Source organism: Engraulis encrasicolus, chromosome 14 (assembly GCF_034702125.1).
Source record: "Engraulis encrasicolus isolate BLACKSEA-1 chromosome 14, IST_EnEncr_1.0, whole genome shotgun sequence".
In the NCBI taxonomy this organism is placed as follows: Eukaryota; Metazoa; Chordata; class Actinopteri; order Clupeiformes; family Engraulidae; genus Engraulis; species Engraulis encrasicolus.
Window position 1 is genome coordinate 44,153,816 of NC_085870.1, and position 26,138 is coordinate 44,179,953.

The 26,138-nt window shown below is 44.6% G+C and overlaps 1 protein-coding gene across 2 annotated transcripts in view; it reads left to right on the forward strand.

Moving 5' to 3' along the window:
* Window positions 1-12,058: 12,058 nt before the first annotated feature.
* LOC134462695 (RNA-binding motif, single-stranded-interacting protein 2-like) overlaps window positions 12,059-26,138 on the forward strand; it is an 85,825-nt gene continuing 71,745 nt past the window's right edge. For both annotated transcript variants that reach the window (XM_063215840.1, XM_063215841.1), the window contains exon 1: window positions 12,059-12,240. In XM_063215840.1, the coding sequence (XP_063071910.1) occupies window positions 12,169-12,240 (72 nt within the window). In that variant the 5' untranslated portion in view covers window positions 12,059-12,168. The remainder of the gene's footprint in view (window positions 12,241-26,138) is intronic.

Here is a 26,138-nt window from a genome sequence, read left to right on the forward strand (position 1 = left end):
TCTCTCTCTCTCTCTCTCTCTCTCTCTCTCTCTCTCTCCCCCTCTCTCTCTCAATTATCTTTTCAATTTGCAGTGCACTGGACTACACAGCAGAATGTCTTGAACAGGTCTCTTTTTCACGTGCAAGTATAGTTTTGTTCTACATTACACACCACTGCTCTTTTCAATCAACATCATTTTCACTATCATAAGAGGATCAGAAATATTGCACTCTTTCTTTTTAATCTCCCTCGACAGTAAGTCGTTGGTCTTCAGGATAAAAGAAAGGAAAGACACAATTCCAGCCATCTATATGAAGTCCTGAAGTGACACAATGTCAAAGCAAGTGACAGGGGATTAAGTCTGTATGTATTTTCACCTCAAAAGACCCGATAGTAAGATTATGGTGAGTCTTTTCTTTTCTGCAACTTTGACCTTCGCTAATAAGACAGCGGATGATTATCTCCAAAATGAAATACCATAGGATTATCCCTCCCCCACACCCCTCTTTTCTCTCATTTCCTTTCCTTGAAAAGTATCAGCATACTATTGTCCCAGCAAAGGTTGCATTATGGAATACAGCCTCAGGCAGTGTGCAGCATGTCTAAGGAATATATGAATGCAAATTTCTGATTAATCTATTTCCTCCAAATGAAAATAAAAAAAACTCCTTAGTCCTCTGGGAGCTATCTCTCTGTGCTCCAGGCGCTCTTGTAAAAACCCACATCACACAGGGGCAATTGTGTTATCCGGGGCCACACCCAAGCGAAGCCAAGAAGAGACAGCCCGCCAAGCCAGCCAGCCAACGCCGAATGCTGACCCCTCAAGGTCACAGCTTCAACCAACCAATCTCGTAAAAGTATGCAAATTAGGGACGCGTATTGGCGCCAGGGCTTATTTATTGTGCCAGCCATAACTCTAAAAGTCATCAAGGCTTGGAGGGTGGCAGGGGTCAGGTCTGGCGAGATGACTCCGTGATGGGCCTGCCCCTCGTAGATCAGGGCCAGTGTGGCAGCTGAGATGGATTGGATGAAGAGGGGTACTACTCTGATTGATAAGGGTTTTCTCTTTATGACGCCTGGAGGCAGGGGTGAGGTGAGGGTGGGGGTGGGGAGGAGGGTTATCCCAAGATGCCACTATATCGGGGGTCAGATGTCACCCTCAATTCCAGTTTAAATGCAAGTCAATGGAAAAGGTTTTTTGGGGCGAAAAGTGTTTGCAAAACAGGAAATGGGGTGGTTTTTAAATTAATATGCTGACATTTCAAATCAACGGAGGACTGTTGAATTAATTAATCGATGCTGTTAAATGTAGTTCTTATTTAACATTTGTGTTTTTTATATCATTAGATTCATTATATTCCATTCTATTGCAAAACACTCTCCTTTTAGTCTCAATTAGGCCTAATGTATTCTTATTTAACACTACAATGCTATGTTGCAATGTTTATTGTGGAGTGGTCCCTCAAATGGCTCAAACTTTGGATGCATCTAACATCAAAACACTCCTATAACCTTTAACTTACTTATTAATGCTGGGTGATATGGAAAAAAACATATATCATGATATGGATTACTTTATATCACGATAGGGCCTATATAGCGTGATCGACCAGAATTACGTATGTTTGCAGTTATTCTTTTTATTTTCTCTTTATCGTGTTGGAAAACCACATTCCTTTAAAATGAAATCTTTTTTTCTTCTTTTTACAGTTATATGAACTTAAGAGTGTGTATAGTGACAACACACAATATTACTAAATTATATTACATTGCATATTACAGCTGTAATAATGAATACAATTATTTTATCACAATAGAAATGGTAAATGAGAAAGGGCACGATAGACACTTTCCTATCACGATAACGTGATAATATGATAACATGATATATCAACATATCGCCCAGCCCTACTACTAATGCTTCCTAAAAGTATTGTTGTAATTCCACAATCTTCCTTTTATTGAGTTTTGTGAATAGGAGCATCCAAATAATATGGAAATAAACATGTTTATGATTTTTTTCCCTTGTTATTCGATTTACTAGTTATCAATCATTAAATAACAGTTGAGGCTGTCTGTTAAACTACTGTGAAGAAGAAGACACATTGCTATGTCTGTCTATTATTCAAATTCCTTTGACTTAAAAAGACAATGGTTTAAATGTGTCACTGAACTTAACTAAAGGTTCACTGCACATCTTTTCATTCATGTGCATAAGTACATCCCCTCAAACACTCTTACATGCCCACACACACACACACACACACACACACACACACACACACACACACACACACACACACACACACACACACACACACACACACACACACACACACACACACACACACACACACACACACGTGCGCGCGCACACACACACACACACACACACACACACACACACACACACACACACACACACACACACACGCAAACACACCCGCACACACTCACACACGCACACACAAACACACACACACACATATGGACACAAACAGAACATTGAACTGTCAACGGTGATCTCATCTTCTCCTGCCTTCTCCCGAGTTAAGATGCTAGAGCTAGAGGTGGTAGTAGGAGGTTAGCGTTTGCCATGTGGCTATGGTTAATTGGTGTGGCAGTAGGGCAGGCCCTGATCTGGTGTGGTGTGGTGTGGGGAGTGGTGGAGGAGTGCGCCTTCATGCTGCATGTTTTGCTCTGCAGAGGCAATCACAGAGACGGGCTGCACAGATAACACCTCAGGAATGTCAGGCATGCGCAAACATCCCCTCCCCCCATCCGCTTCACTCGCCCGCTGCACTCACACACACACACACACACACACACACACACACACACACACACACACACACACACACACACACACACACACACACACACACACACACACACACACACATTCATGCACACACACACACACATACACACACACCCTTCCTCTCCTCCTCTCTCCTCCTCCTCCTGCTCCTCCATCCCCCATGTACTCTGTTTTTTCTCTCTCTCTCCCTCCCCCTTCTTCTCTCCCTCCCTCCCTTACTTTCTTTCTTTTGCTCGCTCTCTTTCGCTCTGTCTCTCTAGGAATCTACTCTTCTAAATGACTCCCAGCTGGAATCAAGGGTAAAATATTCACTTCAAGCAACGCTGAAAAGCCGGTGAAAAAAAGAGAAGTGAAAAAAATAAGTAGAGACAGAACTGACACTAAAAGAAACGAGAAGACAAAAAAAGAAACCTCATGTGTAGACTTTGTGCACTGCTCAAAAAAACATTTCAAAGAAAATTCAAAGTAATAAACAACCTCCGCCCTTGTTATTCCAATGAAGCTTGTTGTAATTTATGCGCATGCAAAAATGAACACTGAAGCCAAGGCTGTAGTAGGCCACATGGAGGTGTTTGGAGGTTGGAGTTTGCTAGCAGGCACAAAGTTTCCCGCAGCGGTGGCTGTGTGTGTTTTTGTTGTAATGGAAGAAGGTGAGGATAGTAGGGCTGTAACGATATTGTATCGAATCGAGAAATCGTGACGCACATAGTCATAAATATTGTATCGTGATTCAAGAAGGCAGTATCGTGATACACCCTTTCAGAGTTCTCTTATTCGTCAGTCCAGAAAACAACCAGATGATCTGAGGTGCGTTTCTCGAAAACATAGTTGTTAGCCAGTTAGCAACTTGGGTAGTTGCCAATGGGATATTGCATTGCAAACAACAAAGTAGTCAACGTAGTTAGCAACTATGGCTTAGAGAGATCAATATTATTATTTATTTAACTTTTTGTACACTATTAGTAACCTCTTGCAACCTATTCTACCAATAAACGGTCATCAAAAAGATACATTTTAAAAATCGTGTGGTGTATGAGTTGAGTGTATCGTTACAGCCCTAGTAGATAGTGTGGGAGTATTGTGTATATGACTCGTCCGCAGCTGCTGTAGGCTGAGTGATAGGAGTTAAGGCTTCATCAAGCCGAGTGAAACGAAACCACACGGGCAGCAAACAAACACACCTAACACTGAGGCACACAAACACCCACTTAGGCCCGACGTCTTGCACAAACAGTGTCATTTTCCAGGAAAGTTTATCCATGTGGAGAGAGAGAGAGAGAGAGAGAGAGAGAGAGAGAGAGAGAGAGAGAGAGAGAGAGAGAGAGAGGATATGTCTGAGGCTACGGTTGCCCCCTAAAGATAGCCTGCAAGTCTAATTTAGGCAGCGGAAAGAGGAATCTGCCAGACCAGAGTTTGTGCTTGCTGGAGGATTGGAGGAAGGGGGGTGGGGGGTTGGGGGGTGGGGGGTGGGGTGGTGGAGTGGCGGTCCAACTCTCCTCTTTCCTGTGGGCCAGTTCAAGTTTGTTGTTTCTTGCTGCAGGAATGCATAACTCAAGTTGTTGCTAGCGCTGTGCCTGTCAACAATCGTCCTCAACTGGTACCGCCTGTATTTTCCCTTCCTTTTTTTTGCTGTTACAGCCTGGGAAGCCATTGTGGCCTGTGTTACATACGTGTCTGAATCAACATGAATGCATGATTTGTGGGGTTAAATGCTAGCCTGATAAACCAGCCTAAATGTGATATTGGATGTGTAATTTAGTCTGGCCCCGATGAATAGTACAGCCGAAGATTGTTGATGAGAACAACCCGTTGTCTTTCTCAAACGGTGCCTGTGCCTATAGGCCGCCGCTCTGACCAATCAGCGCTATCTTTATCGTTTATGTGCTTTCCCAACGTTGCGAGCTTCGTCGTCACTCCCTCAAAACCCCTCCCGCTCTGATTCAAAACAAATCTCTGCGTTGTGATTGGTTTGCCAGATTCTTGGCAAGCCTGGCAGACCACTCCAACGATGGGAGGCCAGACCACTCTTAGCCAAAACAAAATTGGCGTCCAGCAGGCGGCGCTCGTTTACTCAGCTAGTTAAACGCTGCTAATGGTTGCAAAAGAGATGCCTGAATAAGAGGAGACAGTTCATGAGGAGACACCAATATGACGTAAGGTTCTAACCTGCCATTCAATGGCAGCTATGCCATGCACTTTAGGAGATTTCAGGACACTAGCGAGTGTTCAGAAAGCCTGGACTTCAGTTGAACTGTCATGCCCATTTAGGAGGCTGGACTTGATCCCCCTTGTTGCATTGGTAATGCATATTGTGCTTTATCTTGGTTACTGTGTTCAAAATCTTTGGTTAGTCAACGACTTCCAATGAGTAATTGCATCGCATCCAATTCAATTGTGAACATAGTGAGTAGTGATACTTTTGATAAACACACCCCAGTTGTTGACCTGCTTGTGCGTGTTTGTTTGTCACATAATTACACTTATCAATGCAGCCAAGCATAAGATATGCCCACTTAACAGCTGTTCGACTTACACTATAGTAACAGCACTTGGTAAAAAGGGTTTTGTCGCCATGGAATAGGTCAATAAAATTCCTATTAACTAATGTTCGTGTATATTCGGATTTTGAATTGCAATTTAACTCACCATCTGACCGTTAGCCCCTTAATGCATGCCGTACCTCCAGTGCCACGCTGTAATAGTCATTGAAAAGTTAGCTACCGTAGTACTACAATACTATGACATAATACAGGGCCTTTAGTAATGCACTACGAAATGGTCATTGCCATTCTGGTAACAGCAAATGTATAATACCGTGTCTTATCGGGTTAATAGATTTGCATATGCTTACATAACAATGCAATGCAAGTAAATAAAAAAAGTCATCTAGTGTACATTTTTGTGGAAACTAAACCGATGCCCTTGACAACAGCCCACTCAAGCGTTCAAGCCCAAGCCCACATACTCACATACTCACATACCCTGCTGCAAATGAACAGTAGCATCATATTCATTTGAGAGCGCAAACAATGACAAATGAGTATGATCAGTGCAAAACGCTGTGGCTTCTGGCCCATTATTGTGGCAGAAATGTGACGCAGTTGCACAGCATGGCATGAAATGGCAAAAGCCTCAAAAATGTTTACTGAGCCTCTGTTTGAACGATGGTTTCAATTCGTGCCAGCCAGCTCTGCTTCCATCAAAAGCCACCTCTAACGACCATGCCGGCCGGGCACATAATGTTCTTGCGTCGGCATTTAGTGGCCTAAACACAAGCCCTGGCATCGTCTCTGTGTTTTCCTGTGTTTTCTTGAATGAAACGTGATGTTTTACAACAACAGACGTTGAATTGTGTAAGAGCTTCAACCTGTGCCGCCCACACATAAAGTCACACGCAAACTCCTCACAAACAGACACATAAACACACACACACACACCACACACACAAACACACACTCACATGCACACAGTCATGCACGTACACATGAATGCATGCATCCACACTCACCACACACACACACACACACACACACACACACACACACACACACACACACACACACACACACACACACACACACACACACACACACACACACACACACACACACACAAACACACACACACAAAAGCACCTTACAGCTCCATCACTCCTCCAGTCTGGCTTTTGGGGCGAGGGTGCTACAGTTCTCTGGCGGGTGGGTGTGTGTGTGTGGTCAGAGTAACGAGGCTTTGATGTGCCATGACTCATCACAGGATGCTGTCAGTCCTGTGTGTGTGTGTGTGTGTGTGTGTGTGTGTGTGTGTGTGTGTGTGTGTGTGTGTGTGTGTGTGTGTGTGTGTGTGTGTGTGTGTGTGTGGGTGTGTGTGTGTGTCTGTGAGTGTGTGTGTGTGTCTGTGAGTGTGTGTGTCTGTGAGTGTGAGTGTGAGTGTGTGTGTGCGTGTGTGTGCGTGTGTGTGCGTGCGTGTGTGTGTGTGTGTGTGTGTGTGTGTGTGCGCGTGCGTGTGTGTGTGTCTGTGAGTGTGTGCGTGCGTGTGTGTGTGTGTATGTGCGTGCGTGTGTTTTGTGTGTGTGTGTGACTGCGGCCTAGTCAAAGGCGTCCTGGCCTGGCCAGGGCATCTCCCCACTTGAGGGAGACTGCTCATGCCTCCCCGCCTTGATCGCGGCTAACAAAACCTCTCTGTTTGCATATTTATTCTGTGTGTATGTGTGTGTGTGTGCGCGTGTGGCGTGTGTGTGTGTGTGTGTGTGTGTGTGTGTGTGTGTGTGTGTGTGTGTGTGTGTGTGTGTGTGTGTGTGTGTGTGTGTGTGTGTGTGTGTGTGTGTGTGTGTGCGCGCACGTGTGTGTGTTTTTGTGTTTGCTGCGCTGTGCTTGCATGTGTTTACGCTCACAAAATGTGCATGTTTGTGTGTGTGTGTGTGTGTGTGTGTGTGTGTGTGTGTGTGTGTGTGTGTGTGTGTGTGTGTGTGTGTGTGTGTGTGTGTGTGTGTGTGTGTGTGTGTGTGTGTGTGTGTGTGTGTGTGTGTTTGAGAGAGTATGTGTGTGTGTGGGTGTGGGTGTGTATCTGTGTTGGTGTCTTTCACTTCCCTGGTAAATTGCTACATGGTTGATATTCTGCTTCTACTCTTATTTGCTTTTGAGAATTTCACTCGTTTGACAAGAGTCAAACTTCCTCCTCTGATGTGGTCCAAATCCGCATTCTGGAATCTCACTATTGTGCCAGGTGGACCAAAAGGCAACTTTATGTATTTGAGGCTTTGAGAAATTTGCATACTTAGAATCCTTTTTTTTGGTTGTGTTTTATTTTTTCATGGCAGGATAACGTTTCGACCTCAACAGTCTTCTTCAGATTTTTCATGGCAGGATAACGTTTCGACCTCAACAGTCTTCTTCAGATTTTTCATGGCAGGATAACGTTATCCTGCCATGAAAAAATAAAACACAAAAAAAACTACTTAATGAAATGGAGCCACCAACAATGTTCCTCTCATACTACTACCCAACATACTTGAAATGCTTGCGGAAAGTCGGAGAAACAAACAGGATGGAAAAAGAAAATGGAGAGGGCTTTCCCTTGCTTTGCTTTCATGTCTGTTCTTTATTCACCCTGTGTGTTCTCCAAAGTCTGCTCTCCTCTCTCTACCCATGCTAGGCCTCTCCTTTAACTTTGTACTCTATGCAGGCTATGCTACTCTGTTAGACAACTGCATACTGAAAGAACTCCCAAACACCATGAAAACAACTTGAATGCAGTTTTTTAACATCTTTTTGATCTTTTTGGTCATTGATTTTAAGATTTTATTTTTGGGATTATTAGATTATTAGATTAAAAGTGGGTTATGTTTTTTCCTTCCACAAAACAGTGATTGCACTGATATAAACTAAGAAACACAATGAAACACCAGCATTTTAAAATATTTTTGAAAATGGATACAGAGTTTTGGGAAAGATAACTTTTTGGTGAACCAAGTTTTGAATAGCCAATCACTGAAAAGAAGGAGAGTGGAAAAGGTCAGTGACGTTTGGTGGGGTTAAAATTTTCGACGAAGAAAACTTAAGCATTGAGTTTGAGAATGCAGTAGGCTGCATTCATGCTTTTCAGATTGGTAGAGTCTATATTTTGGTACCAAAATCAAATGGTCTCCAAAGTCTAATTGTTTTGTTATAATGTCAATGTTATTAGGACTTGAGTTTTTTCAGCAGTCGAGTCCAAATATCTACCATGAAAATCTACCATCACATTCATAGAAAGTAGGCGAGTAAGTGCATGCCTTTTGGAGAATAGCCAGATCGTCACACAAAGTGAAACAGAGAGAGGGGGAAAAGGGAGTCTGCCGCTCCAGGCCTCTGTGCTGTACACCCCCTTCCCCTTCCCCATCCCATCCCCCTCTCTTTCCCAGCACAGGCATCAGTTTGTTGGGTGCACTCCTTGACCTCCTTCCCCTCCTCCTCCTCCTCCTCCTCCTCCTCCTCCTCCTCCTCTCCTCCTCATCCTCCCCCTCCTTCTCCACTTACGTGGCCGTGTGCATTTTGACCTTGAACCCTGGGCTGATATGCAGTGTGACTCCGGCACCCTTCCCCCCACTCCACTCCACTCCACCCGCAGTCCTCCCGCCACCACACATCCTCTATCCCTCCCCTTCCCCCACACACCTTTGATGTAGCAGCCGCCTGCACAGCACAACACAGCACAGCACTGCACAGCCCACCCAGCCCAGTCCAGTCCTGTCCTGTCCAGTCCCACGCACACAGCCTGGCTAATGAAATCAAATCAATTGGACCCTCAGCTCCCACGGCCCTTTACCCAGTAGGCCTACCTTGTACCCCAACTTAATGGCAGCATCGCCTCTTGCAGGCAGAGAGAGAGAGAGAGAGAGAGAGAGAGAGAGAGAGAGAGAGAGAGAGAGAGAGAGAGAGAGAGAGAGAGAGAGAGAGAGAGAGAGAGAATGAGAATGAGAGAGAGAGTGAGAGTGAAAATGTGAGTAAGTGTGTGTGTGTGTGTGTGTGAGAGAGAGAGAAAAAAAAAGTGTTTTTGTAGTGTGTGTACGAAAGAGAGTGTGAGAAATAAAGATCTTTTGGAAGATAACCTAGATATTCTCTAATACATACCGTGTGTGTGTCGCATTCTTCTCAAATACGAGACATGTATTATTGTTGCATTAAGGATGAGATAGTGAGTTTAAAAATTCTCATGCCCACACTGATCCGTTGGTTGTTGGGAAAGACAGTTTACAGCCCTGAAAAATGTCACACTGCATTGCAGCTGGCACGGCCATTCCAGTTTATGGAAGAGGACAAATGCTGTGCAGTTTCACTTTGCTGGTATTTATGGCGGGCAAACATTTTCTGTGAAGGGTAATATTTACTGTGCATTAACTGCCTGCAAACTTCTTCTCACGCAAAATGCGAATAACTGGAGGCAGACTTACGAGTGTGTCTCGTCGTCTCCACCCCGGCCCGAGGATAAATGTTGCAAAATTAGGTGATATGGCACAAAGAGAAGTCGAACAGCCTGTAGGTCTATGTGGATTAATATCCACCATAAGGCGATTTATAGATATTAGTGTGGGAATTAGTTGTTATGACCAATTGTGCAAGCTTTTGTCCTTTGTTCTTAAAGTACAACATGTTTTCTTTTGTACTTTACCATTCACATGGAAAGCAATAATACACTAATTAGAACCGTTTTTATTGTGTGTATGGAGAATAAATGTGATAGTGAAGTCAATGCTTTATTTATGACTCCTACCAACATCTCATGGCCAAACTGTTTAAGCAAAGCAAAATCTTATCACATAATCCTGACAACAACAGGAAAACATGCACACACACACACACACACACACACACACACACACACACACACACACACACACACACACACACACACACACACACACACACACACACACACACACACACACACACACTGCACACAGCGTCACTCGGTGACAAAAAAAGGCAACAGGCACCCTCTGAAAGGCATTCCTGAACAGATGGGTGGGAGTCGTAGTATAGGGACTTTATCTGGTGTTGGTTTGCCCAACAGAGTCTCATGTCACTGGGACAGACACTTAGGGCTGTGTGGTCTGACCCCCGGCTGACCGGGAAGTGGCTTTATCTGTGCTGTTTGCTGGCCCGGGGTTCATTCCTTGAAGTGGCGTGCCGGCTAATGTAGTCTGTGTTTGGGAAGAGGAACAAGAGGACAAAGATTAGCTACCACCCCCTGTCTTTCTTTCTCTATCTCACTGTCATATCCACCCGACCCGCCCACCCCCTCTCTCCTTTCCTTTCGCCTCTCTCTCTCTGTTTCCCTATCGCTCTGCTATCCACCCACCACTCCCTCTCTCCTCTCCCCTCCCCTTCCCTTTCCTCTCCTCTCCCCTCGCCTCTCCTCTCCTCTCCTGTCCCCTCGCCTCTCCCTCTCTCTCACCCTCTCTATTACTCTCTTATCCACCCACTCCCGTTCTTCCTGCCTTTCCTCTGCATGACCCTCTCTTTCTCTCCATCTCTCCCCTTCTCTCATATCCACCCACGCCTCCTCTCCTTACCTCTGTCCCCTTTCCCTCTCCCTCCCTCCCTCTCTCTTAGACACACACACATGGAAGTCACCAACACACACCCAGACCCAGACGGTCTCTCTCGTGCTTATGCGCAAACGCATGCACACTCGCACGCACACTCGCGCGCACACACACACACACACACACACACACACACACACACACACACACACACACACACACACACACACACACACACATTCATTTTCCCACACATGCGTAGAAACACTTGTGACTGATCGCATGCAAAACCACACTCACAGAAGCTCACTGCTGCAGCTTTACCAATCAACTCGCTCAAGACAGAGGGGGCTGGGTTGCCTGGCAACCGGCCTGTTGATGTCCAAACAATATTATTGTCACCAGAGCAACGCAACAATGTCACTCTGTGTCTTCAGCGACTGGCATAGCCTATTGCACCTTTCCAAATAGTCATAACCTGCTACAGGATAGGCAATCTGGCACTGGGGATTGGGCAATGAGTCATGGGGTTGCATGCCTTAAAAATTTGGGGGAAAAAATCCTGAAATACAGAAATAGTTTCAGAACTGTTATCTAACTATAGGCCTACCTGAACTGCACTCACAATGCAATCAACATTGGCCATATAGCAGATAATAAGTCAAACTTAACCACAAATGCATCCATTTGAGTTCTTCTAAGTGGATTCGTGTGACCACTGGACTAAATTCATCTGTGGTAGACTAGCTGCCCTGTCTCCAGTAGAGGGAGATAGGGATTCAAAATGTCAAATTATTTTATAAAGGCTAAAAATGCCAACTTGCTGAGCCAAACAGTGTTTGTAGGTCTCTATCAGGTGGGTTAGGGTAGGGACTATTATGATAGGCTATCAGCGCCATGGATTCTAAGTAATTTTAAGTCCCCCCAGTGTTAAACTGGAACCCCAAAGATAATATTAAATAGTGTTTTAAAACAAAAGCTGGGTTAAATGCAAACTAATATAATGGATACACCATTAATGAGTAGCCTATAGGCCTAGTGTTAACATTTAAATCAGCCTGGCCCCTAACTTTACACCAAGTTTCAACACCGTCTGCATAACTAGGTCACTAGCAGCAGCCGTGCTCTGGTCCACTTTGTTGATAGTTCAGAGCCGTACGTTGGCTTTACTATCGCTTTGCCTGGCCGTGGCGCTAGGACCCAGGCCGTTAGCTCGGCAGCAACCCTGGCGGCGGCGGGACTCAAATCGCTCCCCCCCTGATTCCAAGCTTAACTTCCCGAGCTGACGTCAGCTGGCAGCCTTGGCAGTACTCGCCGCTCCGGACATAGCGCTGAGAAAAATGCTGCTCTCCGTCCCGCCAAGGACTGGAATCAATCCATACAACGGCTACAACAACAGAAACACTAAAAAGGTAAAGCGACTGAATGTTTTTTTGCCTTTTCGATCGCTCTCGGCCATACAGCGGGGCGCACCTCAATATTACGCGCGACAGAAAGCTATTTTCTGTATGACAGTAAACTGCAGTGTCCTTGAACGAGCGGGGCCGCACAAAAAAATCAACTTCAGTATTCGTGGAGAACACTGCCGCTTGACTGTGCTTTCACCGTGGTATGTGCGTGTGTGGATGTGCTTTTAATTTCTGCCGTTGATAAAGATGTAGCCTACATCTTCTGCGAAATGTTCATCGGGGTTTGAAGCAAGTTTATGGTATTGCTTTATTGTACTGCTTTTTATTTGGTGGAGTGGTTTTTGCAAGCAAAAAAAAATGCCCGAACGGAAGGTACGAAGTTAGTTGGAAACGGTGGTAAGCGGTATGTGTGCGCGTGAACGTGAGTGCGTGCGCGTATGTATGAGTCGAGTGCCTTTTGGAGAGAGAGAGATAGAACGAAGGCACAAGGGAAACGATGTAATCGTCATATCATGTTGAAATTGACTGTATGCAGTAGACACAGACCAATAAACCGTCTAAGTTGAACAAAGTTTCCCCCTTCTTTCTTTTTTTGTGAAGGGTGGAAAGACGCCCCACCCCTCAAATCCCTTTACGACCTACGGTGACTGTCGCTCTGCGAAATTATGAATAGGAGAAAAGCAGTTCGTCTAGACTAAAGCACAGAACCACTGATTGGACTTATCATGGAAACTCTTCTATGAAAGAACCCTGCGCTTTGAAACACATCGTAGATATGATGCGCCTCACTGCCCATTAACACACTTACATAACATAGGCTACCTGTCTTGTGTTGTACCGCGCTGTAACCGTCCGATTTAATCATGTCAATGTGGTTCCATTTCTCACATTTCTCCCTGTTTGGCCATGGACTTAGTGTGTATTATATAGGCTAAATAGTTGCTTTGCTGGTGGTTTGAATATCCAGGATCCGAGGTAGATATTTTAGAGCGAAGGAAACAAACAAACAAATGACATTATTAAATGGTATTTGTACCAGCATCCAACCTGGTTTCTTGGCTTGAAGTCATAATTAATGGATGGATAAAGTGCATATATTTTAAATTATCCACACGAGGGAAGTTCATGGGTATACTATGCTATGGGTATACTTCGCATCACCTTCGGTCACAACTGGTCAGATAATGCCAGATAAATAATGCAATTAGTCTCCACTTCAAACGAAACATTGGTGATTCGTTCTGGTGGCTTATTTTGTCCTTTATTCTTTTTTTGAATTTGTTTGTCTATGTGTCTACTCTGCAAGTTTCTTGAACAGCTTTGATTTGTTTATATTAGCCTATGTAAGAAAAAGTCGCGAGTTCCCCTTGCTCTGGCCTCATTGATCAACAGCGTGTCGCCTGCCACTGGGTGTGTTTACCATGAGACAAATAGAGGGTGTCATTAGGACAGTACCAGGGGAGGAGACTACGCGTGTGTGAATACCTGCAAGTGTGTGAGAGGGGGGCTGGAGAGAGCGCGCGCGCGTGTGTCCGTGCGTGCGAGCGTCTTTGCTTCTTGCATGCCAGTCGCTATGCGCGTGTACTATTTGGCTGCGTCACTCGTGCAACCCATGGTCACAATCTGAGAACGCACGAGTGTGCTCGTGTTCGATCGTCATGGATACATATTTTGGGAGCTGTGAGTGAAACCCGAGTGTTGATTGGGGTGACTGTGCATATCATTTCACTTAGTCCTAGCATTGGGATATTTTACTGTTAAGTCGCAGGTATATTTTGAACGGCTTCACCTTTCACATTGGCCTGTGCATTAATGTACGTTCAGCCGCCTTTTAAAGCTAAATACTAGGAATTAACTACCTCTATGACAGTGGCAGGTTGGCAGCACACAGAGAGACGGAAATTGCAAACTGAATACATTCAAGCTGAGAAGGCAGACGAACTGTGTGCAGAATTGAACTGAAAGCATCCACACACAATCTCAATCTAGCCTGACCTAACATGAACTTCTCTTTATTCACAGCTCAATAGTAGGAAAACCCCATAGGCATATCTTTTGCAGCCAGCAAGCTGCGTGTTCAGGTGTGTACTTGTGTTCGTCCTGAAAAGCCCTCCCACGTTATCCATCTAGCGAAATGAAAAGAAAAAAAAAAGACAGCCACTGCCTTTATTTGTTCGCCATCGGGCATCTGTAATGAAGGTTTGTCATACAGAATTGGGGCGAGGTGTTTCAGCTATCCTAAAGCCTATAATTGAAGCCTAGGTTTTGATCTGCTGTATTGTAAAGAGGGATTGCAGGCGTGCTACCAGTCACCAGGACTCCTGGGCTCTTTGTTACAGCCTGAGATCAGCCTTTGCACGGAAAAGGTCGGAGAGCTGGGCCAAGGGCAGCAGATAGCCAAATAAGCTACGCACCATTACTGTAGAACTTTGTTTTTTTTTGCCTTGTAAAGCAAACACAGAGTAGAGAATGCTAGTAGGGGTCGGTTTGGACAGGACAATAAGTAGTTGAAACAGAAGGCTGTCTTTGGAATGCAAAAAGCTGTGTTGAAAATGAGTTAGGTAAGGTTAGTCTCCTTTCTTACTTTTCGTCCTTTAATAATAGTTTACACTATGTTCTAAGTACGGTTTTACTATGTCAACAGGGAACGAATGTGATATAGGTTTTCTCTTTGATACTTGGCTCTGTGAAGCCAAAGATACTAAGCAGATGTCTGTGTGGGAATTGACACACCGGAATGATATGCAGTGTTTTCCCCACAGGGAATTTGTTCGCTTGGGTTGCGGTTGTCTGGGGAGGTGTAGGGCTTTGGTTGGGAAATCTGTAATTGCTGCACAATTGTTTGAAGTGAAACGATATAGTGCTTGCCATAATGTTTGTTTTGTTTGTTTTTGCGACCAGTATAAATGGTAGATTGATAATTACGTATTCTGTGATTATCTTCTTGATTTTGTCAACTAAGGTCGGATAATCCTTATACTGGAATAGCTCAATAAGTGGCTGGCTTTATTATAGAGCGACTTATATGATTTGATCCGGTCTCAGCATTTATGACACAATATACAGCATGATTATTCCTGTAGGCTATTCCCTTGTTTTTTGTTTCATGATTCAAGGTTTGGTCGGTGATATAGGCTACTGCTTGTGTATGTATTCCCATGCACTCAGTTTGTCAGGGAGAAGGGAGGAGGTGTTCTGTTCGGCTATCACGCTATGTTGAATTTGTTTTGAACTCTGGCTTCCTTCCCCATTTCCGCTGTGACGCAAAAGAAGAACAAGGCCCTGCACCATCTTGTGGACTTCAGAAGCAGTGTTATCAAAAAGACCCCCCCGAACCACATAACTGCCCCCTGTCCCCATTCCTCAATGTAAATCAATCAGTTGGAGATTCCTCAAAGCTAGGTTGTTTGTATGCCAAATCCTTGTTGGACAACAGCGCCACTCCTTTCTTTCCTGAGCCAAAGACTCAGCCAATACCTTTCAGGAAAGTGAGGCAGCATTTCAGAAAGTTGGTTGTTTCATTGCTGGTTAATTGCTCATTTTTATAGTACAACATAAGTGTGAGTTCTTTCAATGAGCCTTTGTGTTTGTATTCTGAAATGTGATTGTAAATGGTCGAATTCTAGATCTCCTCAGAATACGTTGTCTAGGTTACAACACAAGTGTACTAGAAAACACTTTGTGTTTTTTAAAGATATTTTAGGGGTTTTGTGCCTTTATTGATAGGTAAGTGGAGATTATGACAGGAAGTGAGTGTGGGGAGAGAGCTGGGGCAGGGTTGGAAAAATGACCCAGACCAGACTTGAACCTGGGTCCTCATGGGCTTGCAAGCCCAAATGTGGGGGGGCCTAGCGCGCTGCTAATTTTCTGTCAAGTAGTCAGCTGAGGAGGATGGCCTAATGACTGCAGTCCAGTGCATAATGAGTAGTGCCTTTTCTGCAGCATGCACATGCAAGAGGGAGGCTTATAGGATGTGTGGGTGATAACATGGGAGATTCAAAATTAACATCAATATAAATAAACATATACTCCCCCCCCTCTCTCTCTCCCTCTCTCTCTCTCTCTCTCTCTCTCTCTCTCTCTCTCTCTCTCTCTCTCTCTCTCTCTCTCTCTCTCTATTTTTCTGGTTGTTAAAATAAAGCGCTTTTAAAAAATATCTATCTATCTATCTATCTATCTATCTATCTATCTATCTATCTATCTATCTATCTATCTATCTATCTATCTATCTATCTATCTATCTATCTGTCGCTGGGCAAGAAAGCTTAACTGAAGTCTGTCATATTGTGTACAGATGCAGGAAAAGTAAAATAGTGTGCCATGCTGAAATATTGGTTCAGCTGCTGGCTACAGTTGATGTTTTCCTTTCCCCCCCACACACAGATTTACCCCAAACTTTGAACAAAGGCAATTGCCCATGCCTGGGGTCTGTTTCTCTCTGCCCACGACCAAGTCCTGCATGCTGAGGCCCAGCACCTCAAACTCGGCTCACAATACACCCCACCTACCTACCAACCTCTCCCCCAACCCCTCTTGTCTGTTCTTCTGACTGCCATATTTATGTTCACCAAGTCCTGGTGCATATTTGGAGGAGGGGGCCACTCAGTCCGTCTTTTACAAAAACCCCTCAACTATTGGACAGATGTGTTGCCTCAGCTGAATTCTTCTCTGAAAGGAGCTTTTTTCAGCCAGGTTTGACTTTGCGTAAGAAGACACATTGGTAGAAGAAGTTCCTGAGATCTGGCTGAGTTCTTCTGGAGATCTGGGGTGCATTTCTCAAAAGCGTAGTTGCCAACTACGCTAGCTACGTTGTTGGTTGCTATGCAATTTTCCATTGGCAACTACCCAAGTTGCTAATTGCTTTAAACTACGCTTTCGAGAAATGTATCCCTGGAGTGGGTCGCACAGCACAATGCTCATGAAAAACAACCTGTTCGAAAATTTCTCACATAGGAAAGCAGTGCCTCTAGCAGAGTGTAGCTCAGCTGAGCTGGAGTGCCTTGAAGTGTTGGTGCTCAAATAAGACATCTGATATGTCTTTTAAAATGTGCAGATGCCAGAGAAGATGAAGACATGAAAGTGAGGCTTGAGTAACGTGTCAGCTTCTTCTCCGTGATGAAGGCTTCAGTTCTGATGCATATCTGGGGTGCATTTCTCCTAGCCATATTTGCTACCCATGTTAGCTACTTTGTTGTTTGCAATGCAATTTCCCATAGGCAACTACCCAATTTGCTAACTAGCTAACAACTATGCTTTCGAGAAACGCACCCCCGAAGAGGCAATATGGGGTAAGACGAAGAAGTGGGAATGAAGGAGACAGCGCAATCCTGCTCAGTGGGAAAAAGGACTAGAGTGGCACAGACATTGTAGATTTCAGACCCCATAGCCCAGGCCCTCACATTCTTTTGTGCCCATTCAGAGGAAGTTGTTTTATGACCACCAGCGCTGTTCTCTAATACATGTACCTGGAGGAATAGTTCAGCCAGAGGTGAAATGTGTATCTCTCTCTCTCTCTCTCTCTCTCTCTCTCTCTCTCTCTCTCTCTCTCTCTCTCTCTCTCTCTCTCTCTCTCTCTCTCTCTCTGTGTGCAATGATGTGCATGCATGCCCGTGTTGTGTGTTGAATTCCGCACATTTCTCATGCATGCTATCTCCTTGTCTCTATCTGTCCTTTTCGTTCGTTATCTGTCTGTCTGCCATTTAGCTAGCTCCCTTGTCCCTCTCTACCTGTACCATGAAAGTAAATAAAGGGGGAAGCGCAAAATAAACATAGAGTGAAGGATGAAAAAAGAGAAAGAAAGCCTCATTGTGTGTGTGTGTGAGAGGTGATTATGGAACCAGATGGCGGAGGGTTTTGAGTTACCTCTGTGTCTGCGCCTTTCAAAATACATAGCGAGAAAATACACTACCCAGAACCCCTTCTCTTGTTCACGGTGCTGCCAAAATGACCAGCAATAGCACAGGACAAATGCATATTAAAAACGTTCCAGATTGGTGCTGTGCTTGCACAATGTTACAAACTTTGCCTAAAGATTTAGTGTGTTATAAAAATAGTGGAACATAAACATATTGTTAAATCAGAGTATGGAGACAAGTATTATTATATCCATTTGAAATAATACCCATTCGTATGTATATCATGCGTTGAAACATTTACTTTGATAATTTACTGTTATTGCTTGTATGTAATTCTTGGAAATATTTCCTCATTGCCGAATATGATATAACAGTCTTACTTTGAAAGTTTAGAGTTGCTTGCACGCACACACTCATAAGTCTGCCAACAATTGGTAATGCTCAGTAAAACAAAAACTGCACAGTCATCTGTTACAGTCATTCAGCCATCAACATAATGTGCATCATTTGTTTTTTCCCCCACATGCTTTCCCCAGTGCTTTCCAACTGTTTTCCTCTTCTCCAAACTTCAGTAGACTTCATACATGGAGGCAAACATTTACATCTGAGAAGTGCTTGTGCTGTGTGACTATTTGCTTGTGGTTAATACAGAAGTTGTTTAATTTGTTCAGTAATAAATAATACCACGCCACAGTGTGCGCCATAATGTGTTGCTCAGTGACCTGGTGGATCTTGATATCAAATCTATCAAATGATTTTAAAATGTTATATACCCATACAGAGTATTTCATCTAAGCTTGGGCAGTGCCCTATTTTTCGGGACCCAAATATTTTTACTGAGATAGTATTTCAGAAAAAATAGACATGTCAGTAGGTAAAACTGCCATTAAAGGTTCTCTTTTGAATCAGCCGGGGCATTGAAAAAGCGGTAACACTTTATAGGAAATTACTTAGCTGCCTGCTGCAATTAAGTTATTGGCATACCTACCACCTAACTACTACGATGACACATCTCTGTTGTTACAGCATAACTCTTGGCTGTTAGTTACCAGCGTTTTACCTTTTCAAATGAAAGCGGTTATTAACTAGAAACTACAGTGTAATGGCACTGGAAACCGTAGGATTAGCGATCCGTAATGTAAAGTGTTACTGAAACAGCCATACCATTTGTACATATTATTTCCTAAATACCACACGACTCTAGTTATATCTCCAGAAGGCTTGTACAGTTTGTCTATGATAACCTCATTGTCCAACATGGGATGGACGGGCAGCAAAAATCGTGTAGCCACACTGTCTACTCTTGGCAGAGAGGCACATAAAGCATGTAAACAATGAATGCATGGGAGGGAGGGAGGGAGAGCATTGAAATGAAGGTCAGCCTATAAAACCCATCCTTTATCAGTGCTGGTCTGCGGCGGGCCGAAAAAGCGAAGCCGTGCTACTCATGCAGCACAAATGACGGATGTTAAGTGTCCTTCAGTGGCTAACAAATGGCTCTTTCAGCGCGGGTCCCCAAGGGTAGAACTGCCCAGGCAGCCACTAAACATGCAAGGCCTTTGAATCCTAAATACCCGCGGCTTTGCTCTCCAAACCAAAGGCCTTTTGAATCAAAACTGTTGCTGTCAAACATCTATACTCCTCGCTCAACCCCTTCCTCCATATTCGCCCACATCCTCCTTCATAACCAGCTAATGAAAACCAGGGCTAGCTCATAGCCAGTGTGGCACTGCCTTCTACAGATACCCCTGTTCTCCTCTCACTCTGAGCCAACCACCCCCGCACTCACCCCCGCATCCCCAAATACCTCTGTTAGCAACAGTCTCCTAACCCCCCGAAGCCTTCTTCTCTGGAGGCTCCAAAATGTCATTCACAGCAGCCTTGGAATTTCAGACTAACCTCCCCCCCTGACACCATGACCACCACATACTCTAGCTAGCCCACGCTATACTTTCTTCTCAACCTTACCCCAACACGTTTTCCCCATCATCTTGACACGTTTGACCAGATGATATAGGGGTGTAGGATGGGGCCAATGCTGGGAAAGCTTACCCTGAGCCATAGGGATAGGTTTCATCTGGTGGCCATTGGACTTGGAGAGCCAGACTGCAGCTGGTGGACGGCTAGGCTACAGTGTAGTCTGGCATGTGTCACTCACTTGCTCACTCGCTCACTCACTCACGTTCCTCAAATCCACTCGACTCAAGCAGTAACATGATACTCTGACTGCCGGTATGGAAGGCTTTTTTTCCCTCTGATAAAATGTGAGAAATATATGCGTTGAAAAGACGGGAGACTTGTGCTATGTGGTTGTGGGGCCCCATATTTCCCCCTATAGTTCATGCACGAGCAAGGTGATTATGTGTGCTTTTCATGACTAACACTGTATTCATCGAGCTGGTGGACGAACAAATATGTCCTCATGGTGGATTCTTGTTATGCGGCACGTTGTGATTCAGTGGACTAGTCACGATTCCCGTTAGATAATCTTAGAGGGGCTTGTATGATTTTAATCAGGACATTTTTTTCGAATGATGATGCTGAAAGTATGTCATTGATCACATCTGTTTGTAGACAGGGCCATATTTCAGTTGCTCGTTTTGAGTTCTCACTGTCGCAGGAAACACAAGATACCCAAACTTTAAACGACCTTTAGTCTGTTTGTTCTATTTTTTTTCGCTCTGCCGCCTGTCATTCTATTTCGGGCGTCACATTATTCTTAATGTCATTCCTGCTTAGAAAAGAAATGAAAAAGAAAGCAAAGCCGCGAGAAAGGCTGCAGGGTGAGTTGTTTGTTGTGTCAGTGAGAAAGGCTAACGTTAACGTATGAAAGCATAAATCAAGACATATTATTCCTCAAACATGCCTGCTCAGCTCTGTTTGCATAATTGCGCTTTTTCTGACACATTTGAAAAAAAAATGTCATTCTCTATTGATGTGGAAAAAGGCACCACACTTTTTTATATCCTTGTTTGTTACAGCTGATGTTTTTATGTGTGCATATGAACGGTGTCCCATCGAGTAAGCGATATGCTGAGTGGCATGATGTATATAGGGAAGGGATAGGCATGTAGGGTGGAGAAGGCGACCGTCTTGGGCTCTGTGCCCACTTAGGGAGAGGTCAAATCGGGTGAAGAAGCGTATAGATTGCCATGGTGGTGGTCATGGTGGTGGAAGCGGTAGGGTAGGGCAGATAAGGACATCACACCGTAAATTCTGCAGTGGTAGCCTTTCAGTGCAGATGGGATCGTTGAAGGTCTGACTCTCTGCTTTCTGAAAAGAACTGCATCAACTGCATACAAACTACATCCTCACAACATTGCAATAACATTTTCAAGAGTTTTAAGTAACAGATTTTGACTTTAACTTTCTGGTAAGAACAATCGAGGCCCTTCATAACAAGGCTAATTCAACACATAGAGAATTTAACGTCGCAATTGTCTAGTTGATCTTACTCTCCATGTGCTGAATTACATGTAACACAGCAAAATGTACTATGTGTGTAGCCTACTTTGTGGTGCTGGAGGTAGTGGTGCTGGTGGTTGTGTGGTGTGCTAGTGGTGTTGATGGGATGGACTAACATGTTGCTGAGGCGTCACTCTGGTATTGAGCTGACGTGAATGTCAGTCGGTCCTGATGCCCTGTGTGACTCCTCCACCCCCACCTCTGCCTAGCTTTATCAGCCAGTGTACGAGTGTGTTCTGCTGTGACATGTCACATTTAAAACTAATCCCAAACACCCCACATCCCCCCTCCGTACACCTCCTCGTCTCCTCCTCTGTCCTCTATACTCCTCTCTGCTCTCTTCTTCCCTCCACCTACTCGTCTGTCTGTGCCAGAGCCACGAGGGAACTCAAGGTGAACGCTTTGGAAGAAGAGGCAGAGGAGGGAGAGGCGGAGGGGGAGGGGTTAGGTGTCCGGGTGCATGCTGTGTGTGTGTGTGTGTGTGTGTGTGTGTGTGTGTGTGTGTGTGTGTGTGTGTGTCTGTGTGTGTGTGCGTGTGTGTGTTGGTGCAGTCGGGGAGGAAACAGGACACCGTGCTGGCAGAGATTGGCTGCCGGTTTGTTAGAGATGACAGTTGACCGAAGGCTATCGGATAGCCTGTAAGCTGCTGTCACTGGCCCCTATTGTTAACTTAGCAGGTTGTGTCTGTGCCTGTTTGTGTCTCTGTGTGTACGTGTGTGCATGCATTTACAGTATTGGTAGGCTATATCTATTTGTGTCAGTGTGTGTTTGTGTGCACATGTGCACTTGTGCATGTATGTGTGCACGCGTGCGCGTGTGTGCGTGTCAGCTTTCATTAAATCAAGAGTGTCAAGAGTTTACATGACATTTGTTTTCAAAGTGGAATTAAGCTTTACTCAGAATTAAATTGATGTAATTCTGAATGAAATGTCTCATGTAAACGAGGCCAGTGACACCTTTGCCATCACTTTTGTCTGGGCACGCATTAGGGCTGTAACGATATTGTATCGAACCGAGAAATCGTGATACACAGAGTAATAATACTATATCGTGATATAAGGAGGCCATATCGTGATATGCTCTTTCAATTTTTTGTTACCCATCAGGCCAGAAAACAACCACATGATATGAAGGGATGGTACTTCCAAGTTTCAAAATAAATCATCATGATTATTACATTTAAACTTTTTAAAACTAGTTGTAGCCTCCACCTATTCCACCTATAATCTATCATGGTTTTTATTCATAATTTTATTCTATAATGTTAGAAAATGTGAAATCGTGGGGTGTATCGAACCGCAGGTCAAAAATTGTGATACGAAACGAATCGTGAGTTGAGTGTATCGTTACAGCCCTAGCACGCATGGGTGCATGGAGCGCTCTTGTATAGAGAGACACTCACACACACACAATAAGAGCCAGAGAGTGAAACTGATAGAACAGTTCGACACTGACAGGGGCAGAGAGAGTAAAAGAGAGGGGTCAAGATTTAGAGAGAAAAGACAAGAAAGAGAGAGAGAGAGAGAGAGAGAGAGAGAGAGAGAGAGAGAGAGAGAGAGAGAGAGAGAGAGAGAGAGAGAGAGAATGTGTTAAGGAAAAATGTGAGCGATAAGAAAAAGAGAATAGAGGAATAATGAGGCTGAGCGGGAAACTGAGAGAGCAGAAAAAAGATATGTTGGAAGATTTAGTCAAAAGACAGAAAAAGAGAGAGGGAGATTCGCAGACCCAGCAAGCCAAAGAGAGAAAAAAAGTTGGGGAATTTAGAGAAATAGATGTTGAGAAACAATCTGAGGAATAAAGAAACAGAGAGTGAGAGACAGAGAAGGAGGTAGAGACAGCTGGTAGTCAAAAGAAGGTAGTCAAAAACAGATGGAGATAGAAAGAGCGAAATAAAGAAGGTGAGAGAGCGCAAAGAGAGAGAGCGAGTGAGAGAGAAGAGAGCTAGCGTGAAAAAAATGAGAGAAATTGAATGACAGTGAGTGAGAGAGAGAGAGGGGGGGGGAATAAGGAGTGAGAGATGAGAGAAAGAGAGAAAAGAGATGTGTCAGGATGGTGTGCGTCTCCTCCGTGTTGTCCCTCAGCCGCCCGTCACTTGGCAGGAATGTGGCATAGGTCATGAAAACCACTCTGCGATAAGGATCTCCGCCTGACAGCCAGAGGATGTCCTGTCCCTCTTCACACGGCACAGCAGAGCAGAGCAGCAGTAACAGCAGTGACAAGCTGAGCGGAGCAGGGCTGAGCTGCACTCCCCCAGTAACAGCACTCTCCGCCTGCCTGCCTGCCTGCCTGCCTGCCTGTCTGCTTACAGCTCTCTTCCTGCCCTCAACCTCTTCCTCTTTCTCCCTCCCTCCCCTCCCTTCTCTTAGTCTACCTACCTACCTGCCTCCCTGCCTGCCCACAGCTCCCCTCTGTCCCCTCCCCTCCCCTCCCCTCCACTCTGCTACCTACCTGTCTATGTCATGCGGGACCAGCAGTCTGTCATGGGTGAATAGGCAAGGCAAGCATTCAGTCTTACTCAGGTGCTATATTATTTCATGCAGGGTTTTTTTTTGGGGTGGGGTTTGGGGGGGAGGACTTGTAGAGCAAATGCTAATGCATTGATGTAAAATATTGTATATAAATACTCAGTTAAGTTCTCTTGGTAAACTGAGTTTTTTGCTTGTGTTTTTGCCTAACTCTAGATAGTGAAACCCCCGGCTTTGTTTTATGAATATATATGTCGGATGGTGGCACAAAAAATGAATCATTTGATTAAAATGTAGTTATTAGCATGAAGTTTTGTTCTCATACTGGTAAAGGAAGATGTAAAAAAAAAACAGAATTAGCTAGGTGCTGCTATTAATATTAATGAAATAAGTGTTTAAATTGGCCATGTTTACTTAGCCTTCTGATTGATCTGAGCTGCTCCATGGCAACTTGCCACACATTTCTTACAACCTTTAACCTGTCAGAGGCTTTGAAGTTCAGCATTATTTACTCAGTGGGGTTATGCTGGCTGGTGATTTTACAAAATTGGTATTTTACTTGTTGAAAAATGGTTTCTAATTCAAGTGTTTAAGTGGATCAACAAGTCAATACCCTAGCATCAAACAAGTTAGTAGTGCATAGCCTTTTACAAGTTTATAAGTTGCTGAAATTCATGGTGGCCAGGAGTTATTGAAATATGCCACTTTGAATTGTAGACATAGTTGTGTTTAAAGCATTAGCCATTTCCAACTTCAGGAGACACAGTGTATTCAAACAACCGTTTTTAAAGCCTTACCTACGAAATATGCTATTTCAACCAGAGTCTTCTGAATGCAGACTTCCTAGTGTGTTGGCAGCATTATTATCACATGTTTGCTGGTTTAATGCCACATAGGAAAAATATTATTATTAGAACACACTGAGGTACACAGCTATTAAATATAGTGTAATGAGTACGCACAGTTTATGTAAAAGCCATGTGTGTGGTTATCGGTGGACAGGGGCAAACGGTTTCAAAGTCACGAAGGCTGTGACGCTGTTTACCATGGCCTTTATTGACATGTGGTCGGAGAACCCACGCTTTAATGTGCGGCCATTAACTTTGGGCTCTTGGCGTGGGCAAAGTTTGTAATCGTAAGTAGCAGAAAATAAACCTGTGTTTGTGTGTTCAGTGTGATTTGGACCATGCTGCACAACGTATCCGCCCCTCACCTTCAGGGCAGGCCAGAACTCAAGCTGCCTATGATGGGAGGGAAGGAGGGAAAGAGAGGAGGAGAGGAGAGGAGAGGAGGGAGCAGAGGAGAGGAGAGGAGAGGAAAGGAGAGGAGGGATGGAGGGAGGGCGAGTGTGCAGCAGCAAGATCAAGCTACGCAGCAGCAGATGTTAGCTGACCAGAGCCAGCTGGACAGATGTGTGTGCCTGTATGTGTGTGTGTGTGTGTGTGTGTGTGTGTGTGTGTGTGTGTGTGTGTGTGTGTGTGTGTGTGTGTGTGTGTGTGTGTGTGTGTGTGTGTGTGTGTGTGTGTGTGTGTGTGTGTGTGTGTGTGTGTGTGTGTGTGTGTGTGTGCGTGTGTGTGTGTGCAGGCATGTGCAGGCATGAGTGCTTCTATGTGCGTAAGTGCACATGCATTGCATGTGTGTGGGTGTGCGTGCACATAGGCAGTGCATGCTTGTGTGTCTGTGTACGCGTGCACATACTCACATGTGTATGTGTTTGTATGCATGCATGCCTGTGTGTGTGTGTGTGAGTGTGGTGTGTGTGTGTGTGTGTGTGTGTGTGTGTGTGTGTGTGTGTGTGTGTGTGTGTGTGTGTGTGTGTGTGTGTGTGTGTGTGTGTGTGTGTGAGCATGTCTGCATTGTAAGTGTGTGTGAAGGAGGTGGAACAGGTGTGCTGTGGAGATGGAGGTTCATGGAGGTCAGAGGAACAGTGTGGGGCTTCCTCCCCTTAACCCACTGCAGCATCCCAGGAATGCCATTACGGACAGGCAGCCTTCAACACAGGCAAAACAAACCTAGAGAGAGAGAGAGAGGGAGGGAGAGAGAGAGAGAGAGAGAGAGAGAGAGAGAGAGAGAGAGAGAGAGAGAGAGAGAGAGAGAGAGAGAGAGAGAGAGAGAG